Genomic DNA, 25,265 nt, shown 5'->3' with positions numbered 1-25,265 from the left:
GGTAATAGTAAATTCAGAAGCCAACAAAAATTATGAACACCTTCAGAAGAAATGAAAACATACTCATTATCTCTATCCAGGTCGTTTCTCTATCATTTGTATGGCTGTCTAGTCTAACTTCTACTCCTTCACCCTAATTTATTCCCAGATCGTTTCCAAGCACCTAAAGGAGGCCCTCGACTTACAACAGTTCCTTTAGTGACTGTTCAAAATTACAATGGCACTGAAAAAAAGTGACTTATGACCATTTTTCACATTTTCACCCGTGGCAGCATCCTCATGGTCATGTGATCAAAATTCAGATGCTCGGCAACTGGTTCATATTTATGACACTTGCAGTATCCCAGGGTCATGCGATGACCTTTGGAAATCCTTCTGACAAGCAAAGTCAATGGGGAGGCTAGATTCACTTAACAACCATGTTATTAACTTCGTAACTGCAGTGATTCACTCAACAACTATGCCAGGAAGGGTCACAAAACAGGGCAAAATTCACTTCACAAATGTCTCGCTTAGCAACATAAATTTTGGGCTTAATTGTGATCTATAAGTCGAAGTCCACCCATATTCAGGGAATTTCACTGCCTTCCTCAAATGAATAACTGAACAACAGAAATATAAAAACCTGTGCGCTTGATGTGCTTTTAGCAACTCCGCACCAATACACCTTCCAGATATTTACTAAGCAGAAGCAGGCCAATTCAATGCCTTTCTGCTGAATCTTAAGAAGGCATATTTATGTAATTTATTTAAAACATTTCTATAACTGTGCATCTTGTGTCACCTCTGGGCAACTTGCAACCAAGTTATGATCCCAGATGATTAAGAACCATCTTTTGATTCTCCAGGTCATCCAGGAAATAGATGAGAATAAAAAACAGCTAGCATATAGAAACCATGTTTACTAGAAAACAGACTAATATTCTGGCACTGAGTACACCACACATCAGGTTTTTTTATTGGAATATGAGACAATGCAAAGTGATTTGATGATGAACTTCTCAATACACAGTTCTACCTGCAGTCTTGTTTTTAAGTTTCAACATGATTCACTAGTAATGGAAACCTACTTTTTTTTCTAGAATGGAAAGAACATAACTCACCAGCCACTGCAAACAACTTGGTTTAATTAAGCTTTTCATCACCCAAACAATACATTTGGAAGAAAACAAAATCAGACTTGCTTCTCAGAGGATATGGCCAAATAGGAAGGGAAGAGAGGTGGACTACATGCAATTTTATGAACAAGAGGCCTCTCCCATTTTCCCGACATCTGTGAGCATTTTCTGCGCTGAAAGGTTATTCAGTGGTTACATGGAGAAATCTCCATAACTTTTCATGTATGATGTATGGTTCTCTGCATCACATTTCAAAGAAGGCACAGTATTGTTTAGAAATATAAAATGTTGCATTTAGGAGAAGGAAGGAAGGAAAAAAAGAAAGAAAAAGAAAAAGAAAAAGAGAAAGAAAGAAAGAAAGAAAGAAAGAAAGAAAGAAAGAAAGAGAAAGAAAGAAAGAGGAAGGAAGGCAGGAAGGAAGGAAAAGAAAGAGACAGAAAAGAAGAAGAGAGAGAGAGAAGGGAGGAAAGAACAGAAATCGGTGTAGTTTCTAATATTAGACTATAGTATATAACATTATGGAAAATTCTATTTCTATTAAAAAAAGATTCAGAAAACAATTGTTTATCAAAAAGGAGTGAATGTGTACATTAATTAAGCAGGGCTATACTATACTTCTGTGTTGGAAGCATTGAAGTGTTTCCATGATAAAGGAATCAACTAGTGACATCACCGTTGCCCAGGGGAGGCCCAGTTGGCTCCTTTTGTGTCCCCATTAAATGGTCCACCGAAGTAGCACTCATCTATCTACCTGTGGTCACCTGCTTTTGAACTGCTGAGTTGACAGCAGCTGGAGGAAGTGATGGGAGGTCACCTTGTCATGGGGCAGCAATGGGTCTCAAATGCAAGCGTGCAGATCATCAGACCAGTGTCCTAGCCACATGAGCCACTGCGCTCCCTAATTAAACAGGGCTGTGGCATTTCACATTTGCTTCTAAGCTTTGGTGTATACAAAGTATAAGAGTTATTTTCTGAAATAACTTTCAAAATTGAAGCTGAAGTATTGCAGATCTCTACAGACAAGTAATAATGAAAGCCCCCCAAAATTGAAGATCCTTGCTACTAGAATAGAAGCATGTTCTCTATATTATCCGGTTTAAAAGATAAAGGTTTGTTTGTCAGTCATGTCCAACTCTAAGGCATGATACTCATCTCCGTTTCTTGGCCAAGAGACCCAGTGTTGTCCAAAGACAATTTCCGTGGTCATGTCACCAGCATGGCTATACACCAAAGGTGCACGGAATGCTGTCACCTTCCCACCAAAGTGACACCTATTAATCTACTCGCATTTGCATGCTTTTGAAATGCTAGGTGGACAGGAACTGGGGCAAGGAACAGGAGCTCACCCCGTTGCTCAGAGCCTGGGTCTCAAACCCGGGTTGTCAGTTCTCCAGCTGACAAGTACAGTGTCTTTCACCGCTGAGACTAAAATCCCACTTTAAACGATTCCTTTCCATAATGGGTTTAGAAATTATTCTGAGCCGTAATATGAGTTGTTTCTTTAGTTTTGTCTTTAATGTATAGACTCAACCGTTATCTGTGGCGTAATGTTAAGTGTGAAGTGGGCTATTAAGTCTTGTTTACCAACCACAGATAAACCAAAGCACGGCTTGGTGTGACATGTGAATTAACCCCTTTTAAACTTAATAGTTTTAAGAATGATAAAGTCTCTCCCCTGAGCATTTCCTGCTTTTGAATTACATCTGCACAAGTATCCTAGAGTAACCTCTAACTTCTGGCAACTCAAGTCAAGGCTGAATGTCACAACCAATTAACACTGACAAGCAGAGAGGCCCTCAGGCCCACTTGGTAGGCTAGCCAGATGGAATGGGTAGGATTTTCCCAAACAGCAACCACTGGGGCACAGCAATAGCTTAAGAACTGGTTCTGCTGCCAGCAGAAAGTGGACTTGGCAGAAACAATGTTATATGCTGTGACATGGCTGGACACTGGAGCCTGTCCTGGGGACTAGCCCTGTCTTCACTTGCAGCTGTTTTTCTTACAGTTTCTTCTCCAAAAAGACTCTGGCAAGCAGAAGAACGTTCACAAAGATTTAAACTTATATTTGTAAGAGTTGTAAATCAAATCTGCCCTGAACTTACGACAGAAACAAAAGCAGTTGGTTGAAGATGCAGATTCTATTGGAATAAGGAATCTAATTCGTTTATGAGCGTTAAATCCTGTTTTAGGCATGTTTTAGTGGAGTGGCTTTTAGCAAGTCACTTTGTGTTGGAATACAAGGACAGTATAATTAGGCACAGTATGGGGCTGCTGCTCAGAATGATGTCGATTGCCTAGTCTTTTCCATCTCTCCTGTAGTGTGTTGAATCTCTTAGCATGTGATACATTGTGACAGTGCATATTTCCCTGTTACTTTGTAAGAACATTTAGTCTTCTAGGGCATTTCATCAGAAGTCTTAACTAGGCCATTCAGTGCTACCTACTTGTTCAGCAAGAGGTTCTGTTAGCTGGCATAGGACAAGTCCATATTTCATATGAAACAAGCTGTCACACAAAATGATGTTTTTCAAACAGGCAGGATGTCTCTTAGAAATGCTGTAGTGCAGTGCTGGCAAATCTTTTGGGTTGGTGTATCAAAATTTTGGAAAATGCCTAACTTGGCTCTGCTAGTATGTCACTCTCCCACCACAAACAAAGGAAAATAATTCTTTACATCAGGTGTCTTCAAACTTGGCAACTTTAAGACTTGTGGACTTCAACTCCCAGAATTCCTCAGCCAGCCCCAGTTCTTGGAGGGGCTTTGGAGAAAGCTCTCCTGCGGCCACCAAAAACTGTATGAAAGCACACCCCATTCAGTGTGATTCTTGGAGCTTCTAGAGACTGCGCAAGAGACAAGTCCAGAAGCTATACAAAAACGTAGCCTATTCTCAGGCTGCCTCTGAAAATTGTATGAGAATAAGGCTTGGTTTTGAGAATAGTTGTGGGTGTTGATGACTACTAGCCCAAAATGTCATGCTGTGCCCCATGGTTCACCAACTCTGCTCTAGTAGATTCTGCATTGAGCAGGGGGATGATGGCCCCTTAAAGTCCCTTCCAACTCTAGGATTCAATTATATGTTAATTACCCTTCCAATATGAAGATTTCTACATTACTGCCCACCTTGCGAGTAGACACTGCTAATAAAATTATTATCACTGGCTATACCTTCTACGTTTCTCTTCTTGTAGTGTGATCATTTAAAATTGCCAAGATAATTTTATACTTTTTTTCTTTAACCATGAAAAATTATACAATTCTAAATTAAGATATGTTCATGCATCTGATGAAATGGGTTTTAGCCTACAAAAGGTTTTGCTAATATTTAGCGTACATTATTCTATAAGAGGCCATAGCGGTTAAATGCATTTTTTTTGCAAAGGTATAGCCTTAAGTCTAAATAGCTGTAAAAAATATATTTAATGTTCATGTACCATTAGGATTATAGCAATAGGCATCCCACTTCTCGGTTTTGTTGAGCCGAAATCCATAATCTACAATCCCTGTCTTCCCAAAGCCGCAGTTGCTTCCTGGTTTGACAATAGGATATCCGACCCTTCCCTTAGATAACCAGCCAGCAGCACACATATGGAAGCCTGAGGGATGAAAAGCAAATGTCACACAAGTCAAGTGTTGGCTAAGAGGGGATACTGAACTTCAGATTCACAGCTTCTTGTACTCATTACCACCATACAATAGATTCCCAGTTATTTAAAACTGAATTAGGGTTTGCTAGCAAAACAGTTTCTCCCCCCCCCCATCCCAGACACAGAGAAATGTATATGCCTGGTTCATATTATTTCAATTGTGGCATCTTTGCCTTTTACCACAAAAAGAACCATTTCACGTTATACAATTAAAACTTATGGGAGGCATAGGCTAAGTAAATTGTAGTCCTGAGCATCTTTATTGAAAGATGCCGGATTAATATAAAACATTACATTACTGCGGTCTTGGTGAGTTAATTTCTATTCTACCCAGAATGCAAATCTATTTGCCACAACACCATCCACTCTAGAATGCACACATTTCAGATCATGTACATTTTATTCCTTATAAAGGTGAAGATTTCCCCTTTTCAGTCGCATCTGACTCTAGGGGGCGCTGCTCATCTCTAGTTCCTAGCTGAGGGAGCTAGCATATTCCGAAGAAAACCAAGAATATTTTATAATAGTTTAAACACACCTATAAGTCATTCATTGTGTACTTTAATTCTGAAAAAATATAAACTTTTGTTTATATTTTTCTACTCTGCTGAAATATCTTTGACTTGCCCTATTCTGAATTTTCTGTTCAACAAATGAGGCTGTGTATATTTTATTTGATAATGTAGTTAGCTCAAGCCACATATTGTTAGTGTTGGTCACTGGTTTACATCATGTATATGAATGCACTTTACTTGGATGTAAGTTCCACAGAACTAACTGTGTTGTACTGCTTGTATGGATATTTAAAATGTATCTGTCCAGCGTATAATCAACTCAAGACCAAATGGATGTGTATCCTAATACACAGAGTTCTCAGAATATTGTCCTTTGTGCTGCTTATAATTTACTTTTCGAAACAGTTTCAGAAACGTGGGCAGGTCTTTAACAAAACAAAATCAAAAGCCCATGATGGACAGACATCATAAAGTTTGCTAACCACTAGATGGCCACAAGAGGTTGGAGTTTTTGGTGCTGCCATCTAGTGATTGACCAAATTTATACAGCCCAGATATGGAATGACTAACAAATACATTCAAGTCTTATTATCCCGTGTAGTGCTTGTCCTAATGGATTACACTCTCTAGACATCCACTACACCATTATACCTATTTTTCTTGCAGTCTCCAATTGCTTGAATGTTGCTAAGTGTCCTCCTTCATATTCACACACTGATTTTGCCTCATCATAAGTCAGCTGGTATTTCCCAGACCGTCCTTCTCTGTGATACACTCCTGCTGCTCGTTCTGTTAATTCAAAGAAAAAGATGCAATGGAGGTTAAAACAGAAAAGTTGGCATAATGACTACCATATTGGAAAACTAAAGCATGGAGATTTCTCCTCTTGGATTTTTTAAAACCTTGTTGAGTTCCTTTCAGAAGAACTGAATGAAGAGAGAGAAGTTAAAACCAGAGAAAAATTCTATACCTGTTCCAGGCCTGGAATTGGTTAGCACTGGGACCTCCAATGTAATTCCTGGCAACACCAATTTGTTCCTTGGTATCCCTCAAGTTTTCTGGGGGTTTTTTTTGCATTAAAAACATTTTTTTTAATTTTAAAAAAGAAAGGAAAAGCTGTCTGAGATGCTGAAAAGCATAGGCACAGCCTCCTGAGCATCTGAACTGCCAAGAACACTTTTTGGCCCAAATCAAACTTTATTATAAAAGTAGCCTTTAAAGAAATGGCTGGCTTCACTCCACTCCATGTTGGATATGTGGCTGCCTGCCTAGAAAAAGGACAAAAGGGGGGAGAAGTTGTAGGGACCATCCTGGTACTGTAAATAAATCAGTGTTTGGAAAAGTTTAAGTCCTAATCACTATGTACCTTTTTTCATTTGTAATGCCTGAGAGATCTGTTTTAAGAGTCCTAAATTTTCAAAATTTAAATGCCCCTTGTAGGGAATCAGCAACCCCCCCCCAAGAATGAAATATTTTGGGGAATATTAAAACGGCAGAATAAAATATTTCCCCTAAAGGAGAAGTGGAGGAGAAAAAAATCTTAACAAAGGTAGAAGCCCCAATTTCTCTGCCCCAGGCAGAAACTGAGCAGGCCAGCTTTTGGAAATGCAGATTTGGTAATCCGTTCAGGAAAGACTGGGGGCAGGAAGGCTGGGTCTGAGGGGATTAGAGAAACAAAGACTCCAAGAGCAGGAAATAACCCAGGACATAATAGGATTAACCCACCACCATTAGAATACCAAAAGGGCACACTCAACTCAGGTCAAATTATTCAGGCAGAAACAGGCACCTCAAATAAAAGCCCAAGAAGGTATAAAAACCCACCCACTCCCTACTCTAGTTTGTCAGCTGTCCCAGAACTACATGCTGCTCTTGGTTCTGTTCATCAATAAACTGGAACCTTCTTTCCTAAGCAGCTTCCATTTTTATTTCCATTTATTTCCATTTTATTTACTCCCAGCTTGGAACTGGACCTGATGGTTTTTCTTTCAACACCATCAACTTGATGACCCATCAAACCCCAAAATTCTGGGACCCCTGTATTAACAAATGTAGTAGCATTTCCTACAATCAAGAAGGTCTTAAATTCCATCTTCTACTCCTTTGGCCTCTGACACTACAGCCACAGAGATAAGGATTATGGAGGTACCACAATAGCTGGGAGCCGAGGTGAAAGCCTCCTGGTTCCTGTACTGTAACACCTACAATATTCTCTTCAGGAATCATAGGATGGGTGTCCAAGTGTATTTAGAGTAAGACAGCAGAAAAAAAATATCTGTTTGTCCATATGCTAAAGATGGTGTTTTTGCTGGCCTTTGGCTGTCAGAAAGTGATCTGATTTAATTTGATTTAATTTGAAGAATAGCATTAAAGTGTTAGTAAGCCTTAAGTGAAAAACTGGTTGTGTTCCAAGAACATATTTTTCCAATTCAAGATTGGAAGATGGGGCTTTTGTTTGTTTGTTTGTTCTAACATAGGCAAGGAGAACTCCCAACATCCCCACGTGGCCATATTAGGAACATTCAAGTGGTGCAGAAATGATGTAATAAAAATAATAGTTGTTATTACAAAATTATAATTATGTAACATGAATTATATAATATATATAAATATATAAACACATAAATTCATATTCCACCCAACTCCCAGTGACACCAGGCAGTAACCACGTAAAGCACAATTAAGAATGCATGGAGTGTTTTTGCTGCCTCAAGTTGAGTGAAGAACTCAGACTCCTGTTTTGCCGTCCTCACAGCTATCTCAACAAGGCATCACAGAATTATAATAGCATGGATTTTCTAAAACCAACAAAACAGTGTTGTGCTGTTTTGAATTTGGAATAACACAAAAATTATTGGATAAACTTGAAAATAGAACAGTAAAGCAAATAAAGGAAAGCAAAGAAATTCTTTCTTAAAAAGAGAGGGAAAGGGAAGGCCACTACATGCATATGTAGTCCATTTTGTATCATTATTTGGTCAACTTAGCCTTGAGAGAGAATCAGCAAAAGCCATTATTCCAAAAACTAAGTCGACCAAACTGCTCTGTACATATAATCGATGCTGCTTTCCTCTCTTCCTTTTCTGCCTTGAAGTAAATTGCAATTGTCCTTAGCTTTTGCCTGTCCTTTGCCTAAAATCCGTTGAAAGATATGAAGCGTTCCTGAACAAGTGGGGAGCAAATAGGCCACACTATAAACCTCCCCACAGGTCTGAATTCTGTGAATTATTATGAAGGAAACTTGCCTGTTCACAAATGGCCATAGATAGCCAAAGATGACCAATTAACAGTAAGAAAACTTGTGAGGTAGCTTCCTTCCATCTTTTCCAGATTTTTTTTTATTTTAATTCCATTTATATCCCGCCCTTCTCCAAAGATTCAGGGCGGCTTACAAGCTTAGCAGTAGCCTTCATTCTATGTATATGCCTGCTTATTAGGGCTTTCACACACACCCAGCGGCATTATTACAAAGTCAGCTTAATTGCCCCCAACAATCTGGGTCCTCATTTTACCTACCTCGGAAGGATGGAAGGCTGAGATGTGCAAAATTTTATCCTGTGCAAACAAGGAATTGTCTCCAGAATGACTCTAGAAATCATAGAATCATCCTAAAAAAGGCAAGATTTGGCATGGTCCAAAAGGAAATGGAGTGCTCTACAATACTTTGAAACATTCTGTTCTTAAAATTTGATTAATTTTGCACATTATTTTTTGCTTTTTCGTTATCTTTTTCACTATCCTGCCATTCCAGGAGATTTACTATCAATTCCAATTATGGTTATTCTTTAATGCAGATAGGCACATTTGCACTCAACTGGCCTGAAACCACTGAACACTTTTATTTGCTGAGTTTTTATAATCTAGGAGCATTGTTGAAAATAAAAATAATGCTGGAGACTAATACTTTGCTTTATAACTGCCAAATTTCATTTAAGTTTTATTTACAATTAATGGTTTTTAATGTTAAAAAAAATAGAATGAAGCAGAGAGCCTGACAGGACTGAATGATTTTTAAAAGTGAAACCAAAGGCATTGTAAGTAAAATAGGCATTGATGGGGTGTGAACTATAAATATTTAGTATGCGCTCCTACATTTTCCATAATGTTGAGATTACGGTATCACATCTTTGAATGACAGAGCTATTCTATGAATGCTGCTCTGAAAAATTAAATGTACAGCAGTAGAATACTAGGAATTTTGGACTTTGGAAGAATGAAACTCATTATTTTTATGGAACTAATAGAATTGAACTGTATAGTTATTACAGAAATGTACATCAATAAATTAAATGTAATTAAAATGTAGTGAATTAATGTCAGCTTAAATCAGCATTCTTTTTTTTTTTAATTGAAAAGTTTTATAAAATACAATTTTCCTTTAAAAAAAACCCCCCTTCCCCCTCCCTCCTCCCCTCCCTACCTCCCCCCTATCTCCCCCCCTCCCCCTCCCCCTCCTCCCTCCCCTGCCTCCCCCCCTCCACTTCCCCTCCTCCCCCCTCCCCCCCCCGACTTCCCAGAGCAAAATACAAGGTATATATCTAAAAGGCAATCATAAACAATCATATACTAACAATTATAAACTCTAAAATCCATCACTCTCTAGCTTGTATATAGTAAACCAATCCTTAATAATACTAAATATATATAAAAAACTAAAATAAAAGAAAACTAGCATCATTCCCATCTATGTTCTTCCACAATTCACTATTACCTTAACATATTCTCATTTGCACATTAATAAATAGTTCTTACACAAATTAACCCACATTAACCCACAAAACTTTCTTCCTCTTCCTCTGTAGTAAGTTGTCCATTAATTCCAAATTAAAAAAAAAAAAATCTATTACCATACATAGCATCCCAAAACTTTTTTTTTTTTTTTTTAAAAACACAACTACCACTTAACTATAAATATTTTGTGGAAGTTCCATAGATTTCTACTGGTCTTTTTTTTTTCTTTTTTGAGCGTTTTAAGGCAGCACGCGTCACCCTCTGTTCTCTAAGATCATCCAAAAGAGTTGCAGCTTGAACTCCTCCTGTACCCTTCTCGTCTATCTGTGCATCTTCATCCTCTTGATGTTCTCCTTCTCCAGATCCCTCTGCAGCTTCCAGAAGTGTTGATGGGGTTACTTCCAAGACATTATTATAAAAATCATGCGCTTGCTTCACATTACTCAAACAGTATCTTTTGCCATCATACATGAAGCTCAACCCAACTGGGATCTCCCATCTGAACCTTATATCTCTTTGCTTGAGCTCTTGCACAAGAAATATAAAATCCTTCCTTCTCTTTAAAATCTTTGGAGGAATTTCTTTTAAAACCAAAACTTGTTGACCAGCAATCACAACTTTGGTATCGTAGGCAGCTTGTATAACTTCATCTCTAATTTCCCTTTTTACAAAATAAACCACCACATCTCTAGGCAACTTTCTCTGTTTAGCAATCCACGAATTCACACGGAACACTTTGTCCATACCTTGTTTTAATTCAGATGCTGGATGGTTCAATACTCCCTCAAAAGCCTCAGAAACCAGCTGCTTTAAATCTTCCTTAATATCCTCTTTTAGGCCTCTAATTCTCACAGCAAACTGCATCTGGTAAAATTGGGCCAAGCTCTGTTCACTGTCAATTTTGTCTTTTAAATCTTCAATTTCCAATACTTTTGCTTCTAATAAAGCATTCTTTTGAATCAAGTCTTGCACTTGATCATCCAGCACCTCCACACATTTAGCAACTTTTTGCACTGAGGACAAAATGTCTACCTTCATTTCTCTAAGTTTCTGTTCCATCCTTTCTTCCATTCTCTGCTCCAATTTCTCCAATTTCTCCTCCATCTGTAGAAATTTAACACCCATTGACTCCAAAATTAACTGGGTATGTTTTTCAAGATCCTTCGATGTCAATACATCAGGAGAATGCAACGCCTGCAGCAATGATTGTTGTTGCACCGGAGAATTTCCAGCACTCCGAAAAGTTCTAGGGGGAGGTTTAGCCGCCATCTTTTACTTACAATTGTGACGCACTTTCACTTTAAGTTTTAAACAAAGTCCATCAAGCTTGAGAGTAAAATAAAATCTTCTTCATCTCTTCATCTTTCCCTCTTGTACTGCTCTGCCTGCTCTTTCCCTTTCATAGTCTCTCCTTCAAGCAGGGATGGTCGCAGACGCCTGGCTCTGCTCCATAAAGTCCGGAGCAGAGACGCTGGTCAGCTGGGAGCAGCCCAGGCTATGGGGGAGTTCAATCCTTCGGCCGCCCAAGCTCCAAGCTCAGGCGGCCCCGGAGAACTCAACCCCCACCTGGGGGCTCACCCCCTCCTCTTCTCCCGAGGAGGGGGCTTCAGATTCGCCCGAACAGCTGATCGGCGCTGTTTCGGGCGAAAAAGCACCAGCTGAGCCGCGGGCAGCCCGGGAAGGCTCCCTCCGTCGCCGCGGAGCCACCGGAAGTCCCCCTTAAATCAGCATTCTTGATTTTAACAGCATTAAGATAACTTATGAATGGCCGACAAATAAGCACGGTCTACACAATAGTGCAGGATTGGCAAATCTTCCGTAAAGGAGATGGATAATAAGGGTTTTAGTTTTTTTAAATGCAAGCAAAATTTGTTTTATCGTATTTTCACATCCTTCCAGCTAGGCTAATAGATTGTCAATGAATGCACTGCCTCTTATGGTAATCATTTAGATTTAGAGATTGAATCTCCCCTCTTTGTCTCACTCAAATAGTTGGGGCCAGGGTTCTCTGTTTATTCCAAGATTATTCCACAACAGAAGCAATTTACTGGACCGATGTAATTTGGCTACTCACAGCATCTATCATGAGTAACTTTCCCAAGTTTGTTTGGAAAAACCCATCAGTGACATATCGTTGGATCAGCCCAAGAAATGATGTAACAGTTAGCATGAATACTGCAATTCGCTGAACTTGGATGGGTGGGTGGCTTCAGGGGGTAAATAGGGCTCCCTGAGGCCCCAGGCAAATCTTACAGATTCCTTCCCACCCACCCCTCCCACCTCACTACCTGCACTTCAGGATGAGAAAACTCAGGCACTGAGCTTTATGAAGCTGCAAAAATCAAGGGAGAACAGGAGAAAAGGAAGAGCAGAGTCACATAGCCTATTCTTGACTGAGGGGAGAATATAATGAGTGGTGTCTGGGGGGGAGTGGTGTCTGGGGGGGGGAAAGAGGATTTAGAGTGATATAAACAGCATCGTGCATTGAAATACACACCCTACTTTTTTTCTACATGCATCGGGATGCTGCTGATCAGTTCTGCATGTTTGTTATGGATGACAATTGTTTGTTTGTTCTGGGTGATTCGCAGCGTACCATAACCGAATAGAAAACAGAACAGACAAGACCAAGCAAACAAACAAACAGCAACCTAGATTGCGCCTATCTTTCATACCCTCTGAAATAAAACTGTTTTTACAGCCTTGTGGAAGGATGATCTTGATGAGGCCCGATGTTCCTCTGGTGGAAGGATAGTTCAAAGCACTATGGTTACCATGGAAAAGCTTGCCTCTGGGCCCAAGCCTTCTAGATTTTTGAAGCCCAACAATGGCATTTCTATTCTTTTTCTCCTTGTTCTTTCACAAACAGGAAAGAGAAGGACATACGGAAGAGGAAGACAGTGCCCAACAATAATTCCAGGGAACTTGCCAGGGCTTCCGATGCCTTTGCCTCTAACACTGCTGCTGCAGCTAAAGCAGTGGCTGACTTGGGAGTAGCAGCAGCAAGCAGCAAGCAGCAAGCAGCAATGGGGATTCCTCACTTGCTTCTCAATCCTTCTTGGAGCTGTTCCATTAGATTTCCTGCTGAGGCCTCACACCTGGACGTCATGGTGGCACACTAGGTATAGCAGGAAAGAAATACAGAAAAATCTATTTCTTTTCTTTTGCAATCCAGTGATCAGCTGAATTTCTGAAAGCCAGGTAATCTTGTTAGACTTACCTTGCCTGATCAGATTTTGTGGAAAGTGTGGGGCAAGAAATGGCCAGATTGGAAGCTTGGTAGAGCTCTCTGCTTTCCCTGCCATCTTTATATTAAGCCTCTGAACAGCCTTAAGCAGGGCTTTTTTTCTCATAGAACGCTCAGAAGGGAGTTCCGGCACCTTTTTTGGATGGAACCTTGTAGGGTAGGCAAGGCAGGTTGTATGACGTGTGTGAGTTCCGGCACCTTTTTCTTTTACAAAAAAAACACTGGCCTTAAGGAACATGCAAGGATCTGGGCGTGTTACAAAAAAAAAAGCTTAAAAATGGGAAAGTGAGCAACTTTTGAAGCCCCAGAGGCATCTGAAAGGCCCTACAGTTCTGTTATGAAAGATAAAGGAGAGACAGTTCTTATTTACAAGGCATAATCTTCTATGGCAGGGGTGTCAAACTCAATTTCATTGAGGGCCGCATCAGTATTGCGGTTGCCCTCAAGGGGCCAGGTGGGTATGGCCAGGGTGGGCGTGGCCTACTGGGTGGGCGTGGCTAGAGTGCGTATGGCCTACAGGGTGGACGTGGCCAGCTCTACATCGTTCGCATCAAGGGTGCCTATGGGGGCCTGGGCAGGAGTGGGACAGATCTGAGGGTCTCTGGCAGAAGGAGGGTCTCTGGGCCAGGACCAAGGCAGCGGGGGCCGTTCCCTCACTGTTTCCAGGATGGCTTCGGGGGCCACATGAAACCACTTCGCGGGCCGGATCCGGCCCCCAGGCCTTGTGTTTGACATGTCTGTTCTATGGCGTCGTCCTACTTAAAAGCATTCTGCACTAGGTCCTGGTCTCAGCAGAGGACTGACCAGTAATTGTACTGATGACTATTTATACATCATGCTAGCCCATTTTTCATTTTAATCATGCCTTGTTGAATAAACCCCTGTGGACAGATTTACATTTGCCAAGCCAAAATGAAACAAGTAGACATTATGGCTTAATGCAAAATGAACACAGTCTCTGGGTTACCTTCCCATCGTGTTGCTTCCTTTTTTTTCCTTTTAGTGCTGTTACATATGCAGTCATATCAGGATTAATGCTTGTATAACATTAGTCTTTACTTCCCCCATAATAAACTTTTTATTTGGGATTTGGCAGAGTTATAACATTAACATAATTAAAGATAATAGCCAACTGAATTTCATTTTTAAAAGTTACTTAGTTGTAACCTACATATTGTTAAAAATAAATTTTAAACTCAATTTTAACCAAGAATGAAAAATGTGCTTTAATCTCTACCACCGATACGGATGCAATAAAGGTATGTCCAAAATCTTGATAAAGGCTATGCATTTACTAAATCGACTCATAGTTTACAAAATAACATCCCAGCTATGGAATTTCCAAGAACAAAATGGCTAAAGAGTCCAAGGAAGAGGGGTTTGTAGCCATTCTTTAAGTCAGGTAGGTAGAAGAAAGAAAATGGAATGGAAATTTGGGATGGAAATTTGTTTGTTTACCTCAAGTACTTTTTCAAAGTTTTCTGGGAAGATGAAACAAGCAAATTGGTTCTGAACAGGTATAGAAAGAGTTATTATACTGTATTGCTTTAAGGTCCATTTCTTGAGAGTCTTTAATACTGGGAAAGGTGGAAAGAAAGCAGGTGATTAGCAGTAAGCTGGATAGATTCATTTACAGTGGTGATGGGTGCACTGTTGGAACATATTTTGACTTGAGGTGTCAAAATATGGACAGATTATCCTGGAAAAGGTCTGTCTATATCAGGGGTGCGGAATGATAGCCCCTTAATGAATTGAGGACTTTGTTGTGATTCAGGGTCAGCCTGTGGGTTCGGCAGTTGGGTCGGACGACTCAGAGGAGGAGGAGGGGGGTGTTGAAGAGCTTGCTGAGGGGGTTGGAGAGCTTGCTGATGAGAGCCCTCAGCCAGGCCCCTCCCACCTGGTCACGATGCAGACCCAGCTGTGTAAGCCTGACAGCGTGGATGAAGATGACCCACAGCTGGCCCTGTTCAAGGACGCCCGACGCAGGAGGCAGTCAATCAGGAGTAAACAGAGGAAGGCAATGGGGCACCTCGGAAGGAGGCAGAGAGAAGCCATGCCCTGAACTGTATAAAAGGGGAATGCGTGGGAGGGCTGGTTTGCTGAAGGCAACCGCTTGAATAGCTCCTGTTTCATGGTTCGTGTCTTGTTTTGCTCTGTTTTATGTTAATAAATTTGGCAGGCTTAGTTCCAGCCTCTTGCCATTTGTAAAGGGGTTGTCCCTGCCTTTTCTGCAGGGCCGGTAGCAGGCTGGTACAGAACAGACTTCAACTCTCAGAATTCCTGGCTTAGAAATTTTGGGAGTTAGTCCTCAAGTTATAAAGGAGCCATCATTCCCCACCTCTGGTCTATAATATGATCATTACGAGTCGATGTCAATTTGATGGCGTCTAAAGAATGCTAACTTATTTCCACCCTTAACAAAATAAGTGTTTATGGTTACAAAGCTAGAGATAATTTTGGGCACTGTAGTAGAGGAAAAGAAGCACAATAAACCAAATTAAGCTCTGTAGTAGCACCTAGAGATGTGAAAGCATACCCTCTCACAGAATGCAATGCAGAGGGCATGAGAGCTTGTTGCTGAATGAGTAAAACATTATTTTTACATTGCATAAAAAAATAAATTGTTGTTGGCCAATCTTCTGATGGCCTTATTAGGCCCTATTCTCTTAATACGGTTGTATGCCGCCCAATATCACTTTCTTGTGCAATGTGCGGTTATACAAACATGATAAATAAATTAAAATGATTTTACATTTTATTCTTTACTAACAACAATCCACTTTATACTTTTATAATTGTGTAGATATGGTAAAGCCTGTTACAGAGTGCTTTGTATCTGGGAGAGAGAGAATTGAAAGTTCTGGTACCCCAAGCACAGAAAAGAAAAAAAAATCACAGCTGGATATCATTAGAGTACTCAAAGCAATTTGAAGAAATCCTTCTCCCCGGGAGGCTCCGTGGGAAAAAAAAAGATGTTTTCTAATGGGATGTGAAAATCCAAAGATCATTTGCACATATTTATGTTTCTATACTGTGAAAAGGCAATGAGCGGGATTCATACTTGGATTATGAGGTTCTCCTTCATGGTTGAACATCAGATATTTTTTTTTTGGCTTAGAGATGTCACAGTTATATTCACCTTAGCAATCTATGCCTGTCAAACCCCCCTCCCCCCTTGTAGCTTAAATCAGGAAGGCACTGAAGTTCCTATTCAAACTGCATAAAGCTTTTAAGAAAGGAAAAGGATCCAGGGGCTGAGACTGTAATTGTTTGGGGTTCGGGGTTATTATGGTAACTCAACCACTGTCTTAGCATGTTGCCTTTACAAGTAAACCTTGACATATCACCACAACTGAGCCCAAAATTTCTGTTGCTAAATGAGACAGTTGTTAAGTGAGTTTTGCTCCATTTTACAACCTTTCTTGCCAGCGAGTCACTGTAGCTGTTAAGTTAGTAACACGGTCGTTAAGTGAATCCGGCTTCCCCAAATTGACTTTGCTTGTCAGAAGGTGGTCACAAAAGGGGATCACATGATCCCAGGACACTGCAACCATCATAAAAATGAGTTAGTTGCCAATGCTTGGAAAGAGAGGAATGGTCCAAGATATCTTCTTGTGGCCTGATCATTACCAAACCACCTGGTTTTGACCTGCCTTACTCTAGCTCAGGGGTAGGCAAACTTGGCTCTTTTATGACTCGTGGACTTCAACTCCCAGAATTCCTGAGCCAGTCATAAAAGAGCCAAGGTTGCCTACCCCTGCCTAGCTGATTGAAATTGATCAATATTAGGTGTGATACTGAAAGAAGTGCCTCTGCCCTGGATCAGTGGGGGGAGAAAGTTTCCCCTTGTTGTGATTGTGATGCTGTGTAAACTATTAAACATACTGTGCAAGATTACCCACAACGTGAGTTCCCTGGTTCCCTATATTAGATCTGCATGAAGCAGTGCCAGAGGAAATCACCTGGATAGTTGACTTGGACATCCAGTTATAAGGCCGCTGCCCTACCTGCTTAGAAGTTGTACATAATTACATGGATTATGTGTATGTTTTCTTCTGTCATGTTTTCACCATACACTGAATAAATAATAGTGTTTGAATTTTGATCACGTGACCATAGGTATGCTGCAATGGTCATAAGTATGAACCACAGTCATACGAAACTTTCAGGGCTTTTTTAACTTCAGTCAGTCACTAAACAAAACTGTTGTAAGTTGAGGTGTACCTGATCCCTCCTAAGTTACCAGAAGCACTGTAGTTTGCTGGTTTAAAAGCACATGCTCCAGAGGGGGCAAAATGCAGGTTCATTAATCAGGATTTTTTTGGGGGGGGATGTTATGTGTCATGTGAACATAATCAGGGTTAGGAAGATAAAAAAAATATTATTTTGGAGCTTGAGGTGGAAGGGGCAATTTCCTCATGCCTCAAAGGAAGGAAGATGTGAATGTATTATTAAATCCTGATATAACCTAATAATGTCTTCCTTTCCAATTACTCAAATCTGCATTTAAATTGTTTTAATTAAAAGTAGTAATTCTGGTTTTTGCCCTCACATATGAGAAAATTACTGAAGGATTCCATTTCCTCTCTTTATAGACCCCCAAAGAGTGCAGTGTTTAATTTGGAAATGCTCAACCCCAGGTCAATGCTTATCTTAAATAATATTTTCTTTCCTTCCTGCTGACACTCTATCTCTCCCTGTCCCCTTCCCCCTTGTCTCTGTATGTGTTAAATGAATCCAGGAAGAATGAAAAACCATGTTTACATTTGGCTAAAACATTTAAGGAAGAAAAAAAATATGTAGACTTGAGGTTTTCTATTCCCTTTTCTTTCTTTTTGAATAATTGTGACTTCAATTGCCCTCTGTGGAAATAGAAGTGATATCATTTGGGCCACGTCAGATTTAAAATATCCTATTCCAGAGCTGCTATAGGGGTCTACAAGGCTGTACGTGCAGTGGAAGTTCTCTCACTTTTGAAATTTACAGTTTATTTAGGCGTTTACAATATGTTTTTTTTCAGTTTAAAAAGAAAGTTTCCACAGCAAGTGACTACAGTAGTAAAAATAAAATTAGAAGAAGAGGAAAGGGAAAAACCAAAAAGGAGGAGGAGTACATGGCCAGAGCATTCTGTCAAGACACAAAGATTATGAAGTTCTGAATAAGTTCTAGGCATGACCCATATCTAGCCAAGAACTATTTTCAATAGCAAATATAAATATTTTTAACGATGGGGGGTGAGGTGTTACCCCCCGTTGATAGGGCTCGCAACTTGGGCGTCCTCCTGGATTCACGGCTCAATTTTGAAGATCATATAGGAGCCGTGACCAGGGGGGCTTTTGCTCAGGTTCGCCTGGTGCGCCAGTTGCGACCCTATCTGGACCGAGATGCCCTACGCACAGTCACTCATGCGCTCGTGACCACCCGTCTAGACTACTGCAACGCTCTCTACATGGGGCTGCCCTTGAGGACCACTCGGAGGCTTCAGCTGGTGCAGAATGCGGCCGCACGAGTTGTGATGGGGGTTTCCCGATACTTCCATGTAACACCTCTACTCTGCGAGCTTCATTGGCTTCCGGTTACCCTCCGGGTGAGATTCAAGGTGCTGGTGATGACCTATAAAGCCCTGAATGGCTTGGGTCCGGGATATCTGAGGGAACACCTGCTGCCGGCATCAAGCTCCCTTCGTCCAGTGCGCTCCCACAGGGAGGGTCTTCTCAGGGTGCCGCTGATAAAAGACTGTCGGCGGATAACACCTAGGAAAAGGGCCTTCTCTGTAGGTGCGCCTGCCCTCTGGAACCAGCTGCCCGTGGAGCTTAGGACTGCCCCCAACCTTCGCACATTTCGCCGGGACCTGAAGACCTGGCTCTTTGAGCTCTCCGGCCCAGGCTGAGAATTTTTAACTGGGGTTTTTAATTTTAGGGATGATTTAATCTTTTTTTAATTTGTTTTTAACTTTTGTACTGGTTGTTTTAAATGCCCTGTAAACCGCCCTGAGTCCTTCAGGAAAGGGCGGTAAATAAATTTAATAAAATAAAATATAAATAAATAAATAAAATAAATATGGTATGGGCAGCATGCATATCTGTATGAATTAAGATATGGAACTGTTGTCATATGCATAACAGGTACATACCTTTTTTGTATTTATAATGCTCTTCATTGAACAGCTAGGTATCTGCTAAATAGAATTTAAAAATGCACTCATTGTATGTGGCGAGGAAAAAGTGATGTCTATGATGCTTCATCTTCAGAGAAGATCATTAAATCTTTCACAAAATGAATTAATATCTCAAAAGATGTGTACAAGTAGTCCTCAACTTACAACACTTCTTTTAGTGACTGTTTAAAGTTACAATGGCACTGAAAAATGTAATTTATGACCATTTGTCACAGTTACGACCTTTGCAGCATCCCATGGTCATGTGATCAAAATTCAGATGCTTGGCAACTGGTTCATACTTATGACCATTGCTGTGTCCCAGGGTCACGTGATCCCCTTTTGCGACCTTCTGACAAGCAAAGTCAATGGGAAGCCAGATTCACTTAACCAGGTTACTAACTTATCAACTGCAGTGATTCACTTAAAAACTGTGCCAAGGAAGGTCATAACATGGGGAAAAACCCACTTAACAAATGTCTCACTTAACAACAGAAATTTTGAGCTCAATTCTGGTCGTAAATCGAGGACTACCTGTACTTGCATGTGTTTCACTGAACTATTATCATGTTTTTCTCTCTATCCTTTTAAGAAGCAACTAAGCGCCCAGCTAAACTGATCCTTCAACCCACTCTTTCCTCTGTGGCATAGGAGGTTCTCGGATAGTTCCTCCTCTCAAAACAACAACATCAACAACAACAAAACCCCTCTCCTACAAATATCTTTCTCTGCTTGCCTCTGCAACACTGAGCACTGATATTCTGTGTTGAACAAAGCACTTAATGATGCTGAACATTTATTTATTTATTTATTTATTTGTTTTTATAAACCGCCCTTCTCCCGAGGGACTCGGGGCGGTGTACAGAATAAGGTAGGTATACAGAATGAACAATAGTGAAAAAACAATAGTAAAAAACACTGAACATTGCCCAGTATCATTGAAATAACTTTTGAAATAATGCTTCCCTTCTGAAGCAGCAAGGGAGGGAGTGGTTTAAAGGCAAAATTAAGTTATCTTCTGGAAATTCAGTGTACCTACCCTGCCTCTTGCTTTGGACCAGGATATTATGCCCAAAACAAAAAGCTTTGCTGAATTTTAGCAGTTTGCTTCAGAAGGGCTCTGGGCCAGCAACAAAGGCCTGGAAGAGTTGCACATTTCCCCCATTCATTAAGCTATAAGCTGTGGTTTATGAATCACAGTGGCTGACAGAAAAACTGAAACCGAGCCAAACTCATTCTGAAATAACATAATGTGATAACCAGGCCCCTGGATAAAATTATTTGGAACATATACACATCTGATTACTAGAGATAAGACAGCTCACCCATCAAACCCAGTACTATTCTGATTAGCAAGAGTTACCTAAGATATGCTTCTTGAGGATATTTCCTCAGACTAATAACTGTTCCAATGTTACTTTTCCCCCCAGCAGAAAACAACAACAAAGTTCCAGTATTTCTGCATCTTACATTGAAAATGAGGAATTGGAAAGAGTCAGCAATTTTATCTGGGTTTTGAATTAGAGGGGGCCGCTCCAGTGAATGGGCAATTATATTCCAGTAAGGTGAATAAATAAAAAGGTCTCCTACGCTGTTTGCTTACACTGCCAGAATTTTTTTTAAATTTTTTTGGGAAACAATGTCTGAACCAGAGATTTTAATGAAAAGTTTCACTTTACAATAAGATAAGGCTCCCTCCCCCAGTTTGTTATCACATATCCTCTGCAGATCACAGAATCAATCACTGAATCCATCACCTCTACTTTACAAATCACTGTGTTTACAACACCAGGCTAAGCCCAAACCAAACAAACCACATTTAGGCTTACCTGCTGCCCTTGAAGGATCTCAAAAACCTAAACAAGCTGAGTGGCTTAGTTAATACCTAGATAAGACACTCCCAGAGAAATCCCAAGGCTGTATGTGAGATTGCAAATAGTGTATATCCTGGAGGCAGGCAGTGGCCAACCATTTTTACGCTACTGTTAAAGACACCAAGTGTTGAGCTTGACAGGAGGGAGACTTGACATGACTGTCCTTATGTTGTGGGAAAGGTTTTTCTGGTTAAGGAGTATGTTTTTCTATTTTGAGGGAGCAAGGGCTGCCTGGAGAGGAGCAGAAATGAGCTGACAGCTTTTGGAGCATACAGTATAATGAGGTTGTATTTTAGATTTCAAATAGCTAAGCTACACAGCTCCAATAATTGTGGGTGGCTTAAGCTGAAAGAGGATGGAATATCTCTCTCTCTCTCTCTCTCTCTCTCTCTCTCTCTCTCTCTCTCTCTCTCTGTGTGTGTGTGTGTGTGTGTGTGTATGTATATGTATATATATACACACCCACACACACATATACGTATACATATACATACATAATATACATATACGTATACATATACATATACATATACATATACATATACATATATATATATACGCTCCATTTACCCCGTGACATCTGACTGTATCCCAAAGTTGGTTTTCAGGAAGAGAGGGAGAATATCTAGTCCTAGACAACTTCAGCTATTCAGCCAACATGCTATACGATGAACAATGCTGAGAACTGTAGTAAATTCTACAGCTGGATCAGCAAAGCTCTGTTTCTCTGAAGCAGAGATGGCTCTGGAATATTAAAATACAATGAGTGGAACGCTAGGACCAAAGAGGTAGGAAAGAGAAGAGATGGAGCAGAAGAAATAGTACTGCCTTCCCCATCTGGTGCCATTCACATGGGGTGGAGTGCAGTGTCCATCGCCTACAACTGTTTAAGCCATGCTAGTTGGACGTGATTGTGAAGTTGTAATCGAGTTGCCAGGTTAGGAAATCTAAATTAATCAATGAAGAAAATGCAGCACAGAGAAGGGCATGTAACTATTTGGAAACTGTATTTTTAGGCAGCATTTCCAGGAATTATTTATGTTCAAAGGAAAGGCTGATACGTATCTCGCACAGCTGTTTCTCTTTAGGTCTCTTCTCTCCCCATACACATCTCTAGAGGTCTAGCTTTCAGTATAGCTCAAGCTTTCAGATAGCATCGCTCTCACAGCTCATGTTTCAGGGGCATTCCTTTTCTTTAAACCAGATCTCTGCAAAAACTTATTTTAAAATGGAAAAAAAGAATATTAACTCCGTGGTGCTATTATTCAGTAAGATTTGTATCTTTAATGCAAGTTACATGAGAATGCAGAGGCTGATGTAAGAAATGGTAGCTCTTTCTGAAGTTAAATGTTCATTAATAGAGGCACGAACGAAATTAAAAAAAAAATCAATCAACTTACCTAACCAAATAGAATTGTGTAGAATTCCATCCTTGAAACCCCAGCTAGAACCTCTATCCCATAACAAGGAAAAAAGAAAAGTTAAAGCAATCATCTTTTCAGTTAAATATTCTGTGCCTTCTGTTCAAGCAGCCTGGAAAACTACTGCTCACAGCTGCTTCGTTTGCTAGTGGAACATCTGGCTGGCAGAACTTAAATAGTGTTTTCATCTGTGAGGTCAGAACGCCTTCTCCAATTAAAGTGGTCACAGGATTGCTCACAATTAAAACTGGATCCCTGGTTTTTGTGTGGCTGACTCATTTTCTGCTTCTCTTAAAGGAAAGTTTAAAGTCTGTCGTTGAAAATGTGCAGTTGTACAATTGCCAAAAGAAATTTCTAATTATCTTTTCAAATATCCAGATAACTTTTAAGATTTTTCTGTTTGGTCAAGCTGCCCCATGCAATTTTGCTTTTGGCCAGGTGAATTGATTTCAATATAATTTCTTTGGGGTTTCTAGCTATTACAGCTCAGCAGTTATTGCTGAGAAATGTTGGGGAAAACTAGGATTCAGAAAATTCTAATTGAAAATAAAATGAAAACCGGTATACAGTGAAAAACAATAATAAATTAATAATCTTCTGCATTACTTTCTGCTTGAATGAGGGCATGTAACATAGAAGTCATGTAAATGGGATGAAACAATAATTTTGCCATGGGTAGACCTTATAAATGTTTTAAAATGGTTTGTTATAGTGAACTAATTAAAAAAATAAAAATTAAAGGCAAAAGTATTAAAATACATTATCTCAACATTAATAAACCTGATAAAAAAGTAATAGGCAAAATAGACTTGGGAAATTATATGATAAACAGAGCAAGTCCTAAAAAAGGACACTCTTTATCAAAGACATCTTCCTTGCCCTTTTGTAAAAGACCTACTTCTAATGTCGACACACACTACATAAAGGTATGTTGCTGCAAAGCAGACAGGTATTAATTTTAACTTCCAATCTTAAATGATATTTTTTAGCCAGCTAAATTTAACCTGAAAAGTTCAGTGTTCAATGTCTGGATAGATTTGAAATATCATGGATATAGTCAAGATGAACTCACACATTTCTAACGTGCAGCAGTTGATCCAAAGTCATCTTAACAAACCTCTTTATGTCTGTCTCAAATGTGACAATGTTAGAAGATCAAGACAGAGGTGTGAATCTTCTACTTCCTAAATTGCTCAACCAAAGCAACTGCAAACAATCCTTTCAAACACTTTCTGAATGTTTGTGCAGTCCAGACTTAAAGCTTGCATTTTTCTCCAGGAAATATTTTTTGAGACCAATCTGATTCTGTTGAAATATATATTAATAATTGATTCAGCTGTTAATGCCTCATATATTGACAGTTTGGCAGTAATAATTGAGTATAATTAGGAGCTGGATATAGTTCAACGCACTGTTAGATAAGAGATTCTGGGTCTTAAGAGTTTCAGCGCACTTGTTGGGAGCCAATTTAGTTCACTAAGAATGAAGTGCAGCTTTTCATACTATTTGTTTAGTGTACCTCCAGACTAATGAATTTTACCTTCTAGTTCCTCATTTTAATTTTGTATAATGGTTATATTTAACATTATGTCACAGACATTTCCTTGCTGGGAAAAACAATAGAAATGGCACTTTCGGTTGGGTAAGAAGTTGCCCACTTCAATCCCTCATGATGCTGGGTGTGCAAAAAGGTGTGCTGGGTGTACAAAGAATTGGGTTAAGTTGCATTCATTTGGTAATGGTGATGCTTTTCTTCCAGCGTCCATGTATATATAGCTTAGTATTCCCCACAGAGAATTATTTCAATAGAAAAAGTTTGAAAAAATAGCATGGTCTTTGAGACAAAGGGGTAACATTCATTTCCTTGCTCCTAGCTCATGTCTGATTCATGATATGATAGCCGTCTGCCTGTGTCATCCCTTGTGGCTTCAGCAGCTGTTCTTGTGGTAGGTGGAACTAAAGAACACTTTGGAATGGAAAAATGTCTCAGAACTTTTCAATGATCTCAAGGTGGAGTCAAGTTCTTTTTTTTACTGCTCAAGGGACTTTAGAAGATCATTTTCTTTTTTTTCTTTTTTTATTAAAAAGTTTTAACATACATTTTATCTTTAACAATCCCCCCTCCCCCTCCCCTACCCATCCCTCCCTACCCCTCCCCCCTCTTTCCCCCCTCCCTCCCCCCCCCCCCGACTTCCCAGAGCTAAGTACAGGGTATAAAAACAAAGAACAATCATAAACATCCATATGCTACCAAGAATAAATTCTTAAATCTATCACTAGAAGATCATTTTCAAATACCTCAAGAAGAGGGTCTCAAATCAGTTCAGCCTTAAGCTTTATTTAATAACAACAAAGCAAGCAGGAAGTTCAAGTAAAAGGAATAAGGTCCGGTCTCCCTACTGCTTGTTTGTTGTGTAGGAAGCTAGAAAAGGTTAATAGAAGCAAACGGTCTTACTGTTCTCAAGAAGGGTGGATGTATTAACCTTCTGCAGAAAAATAAGAAAAGTCTCATTGCACAATGGAAATATTATCACATAAAACAGAGTGGACAATTTTA

The 25,265-nt window shown here is 39.9% G+C and overlaps 1 protein-coding gene across 1 annotated transcript in view; it reads right to left on the bottom strand.

The window, feature by feature from the left end:
- The window catches only part of TNFAIP6 (TNF alpha induced protein 6), a 30,459-nt gene extending 7,633 nt beyond the window's left edge, over positions 1-22,826 (bottom strand). Inside the window, exons 1-3 of the mRNA XM_083358131.1 lie at positions 22,688-22,826; positions 5,930-6,067; positions 4,551-4,712 (exon numbers count right to left, since the gene is read on the bottom strand). Coding sequence (XP_083214257.1) covers positions 4,551-4,712; positions 5,930-6,067; positions 22,688-22,781 — 394 coding nt within the window. The 5' untranslated portion in view covers positions 22,782-22,826. The remainder of the gene's footprint in view (positions 1-4,550; positions 4,713-5,929; positions 6,068-22,687) is intronic.
- Between the last annotated feature and the right edge of the window lie 2,439 nt (positions 22,827-25,265).

This window comes from Vipera ursinii (genome assembly GCF_947247035.1).
Source record: "Vipera ursinii genome assembly, chromosome: 1".
NCBI lineage: Eukaryota > Metazoa > Chordata > Lepidosauria > Squamata > Viperidae > Vipera > Vipera ursinii.
The sequence above is the reverse complement of the archived record's forward strand: the minus strand, read 5'-3'. Positions and strand labels throughout refer to the sequence as shown.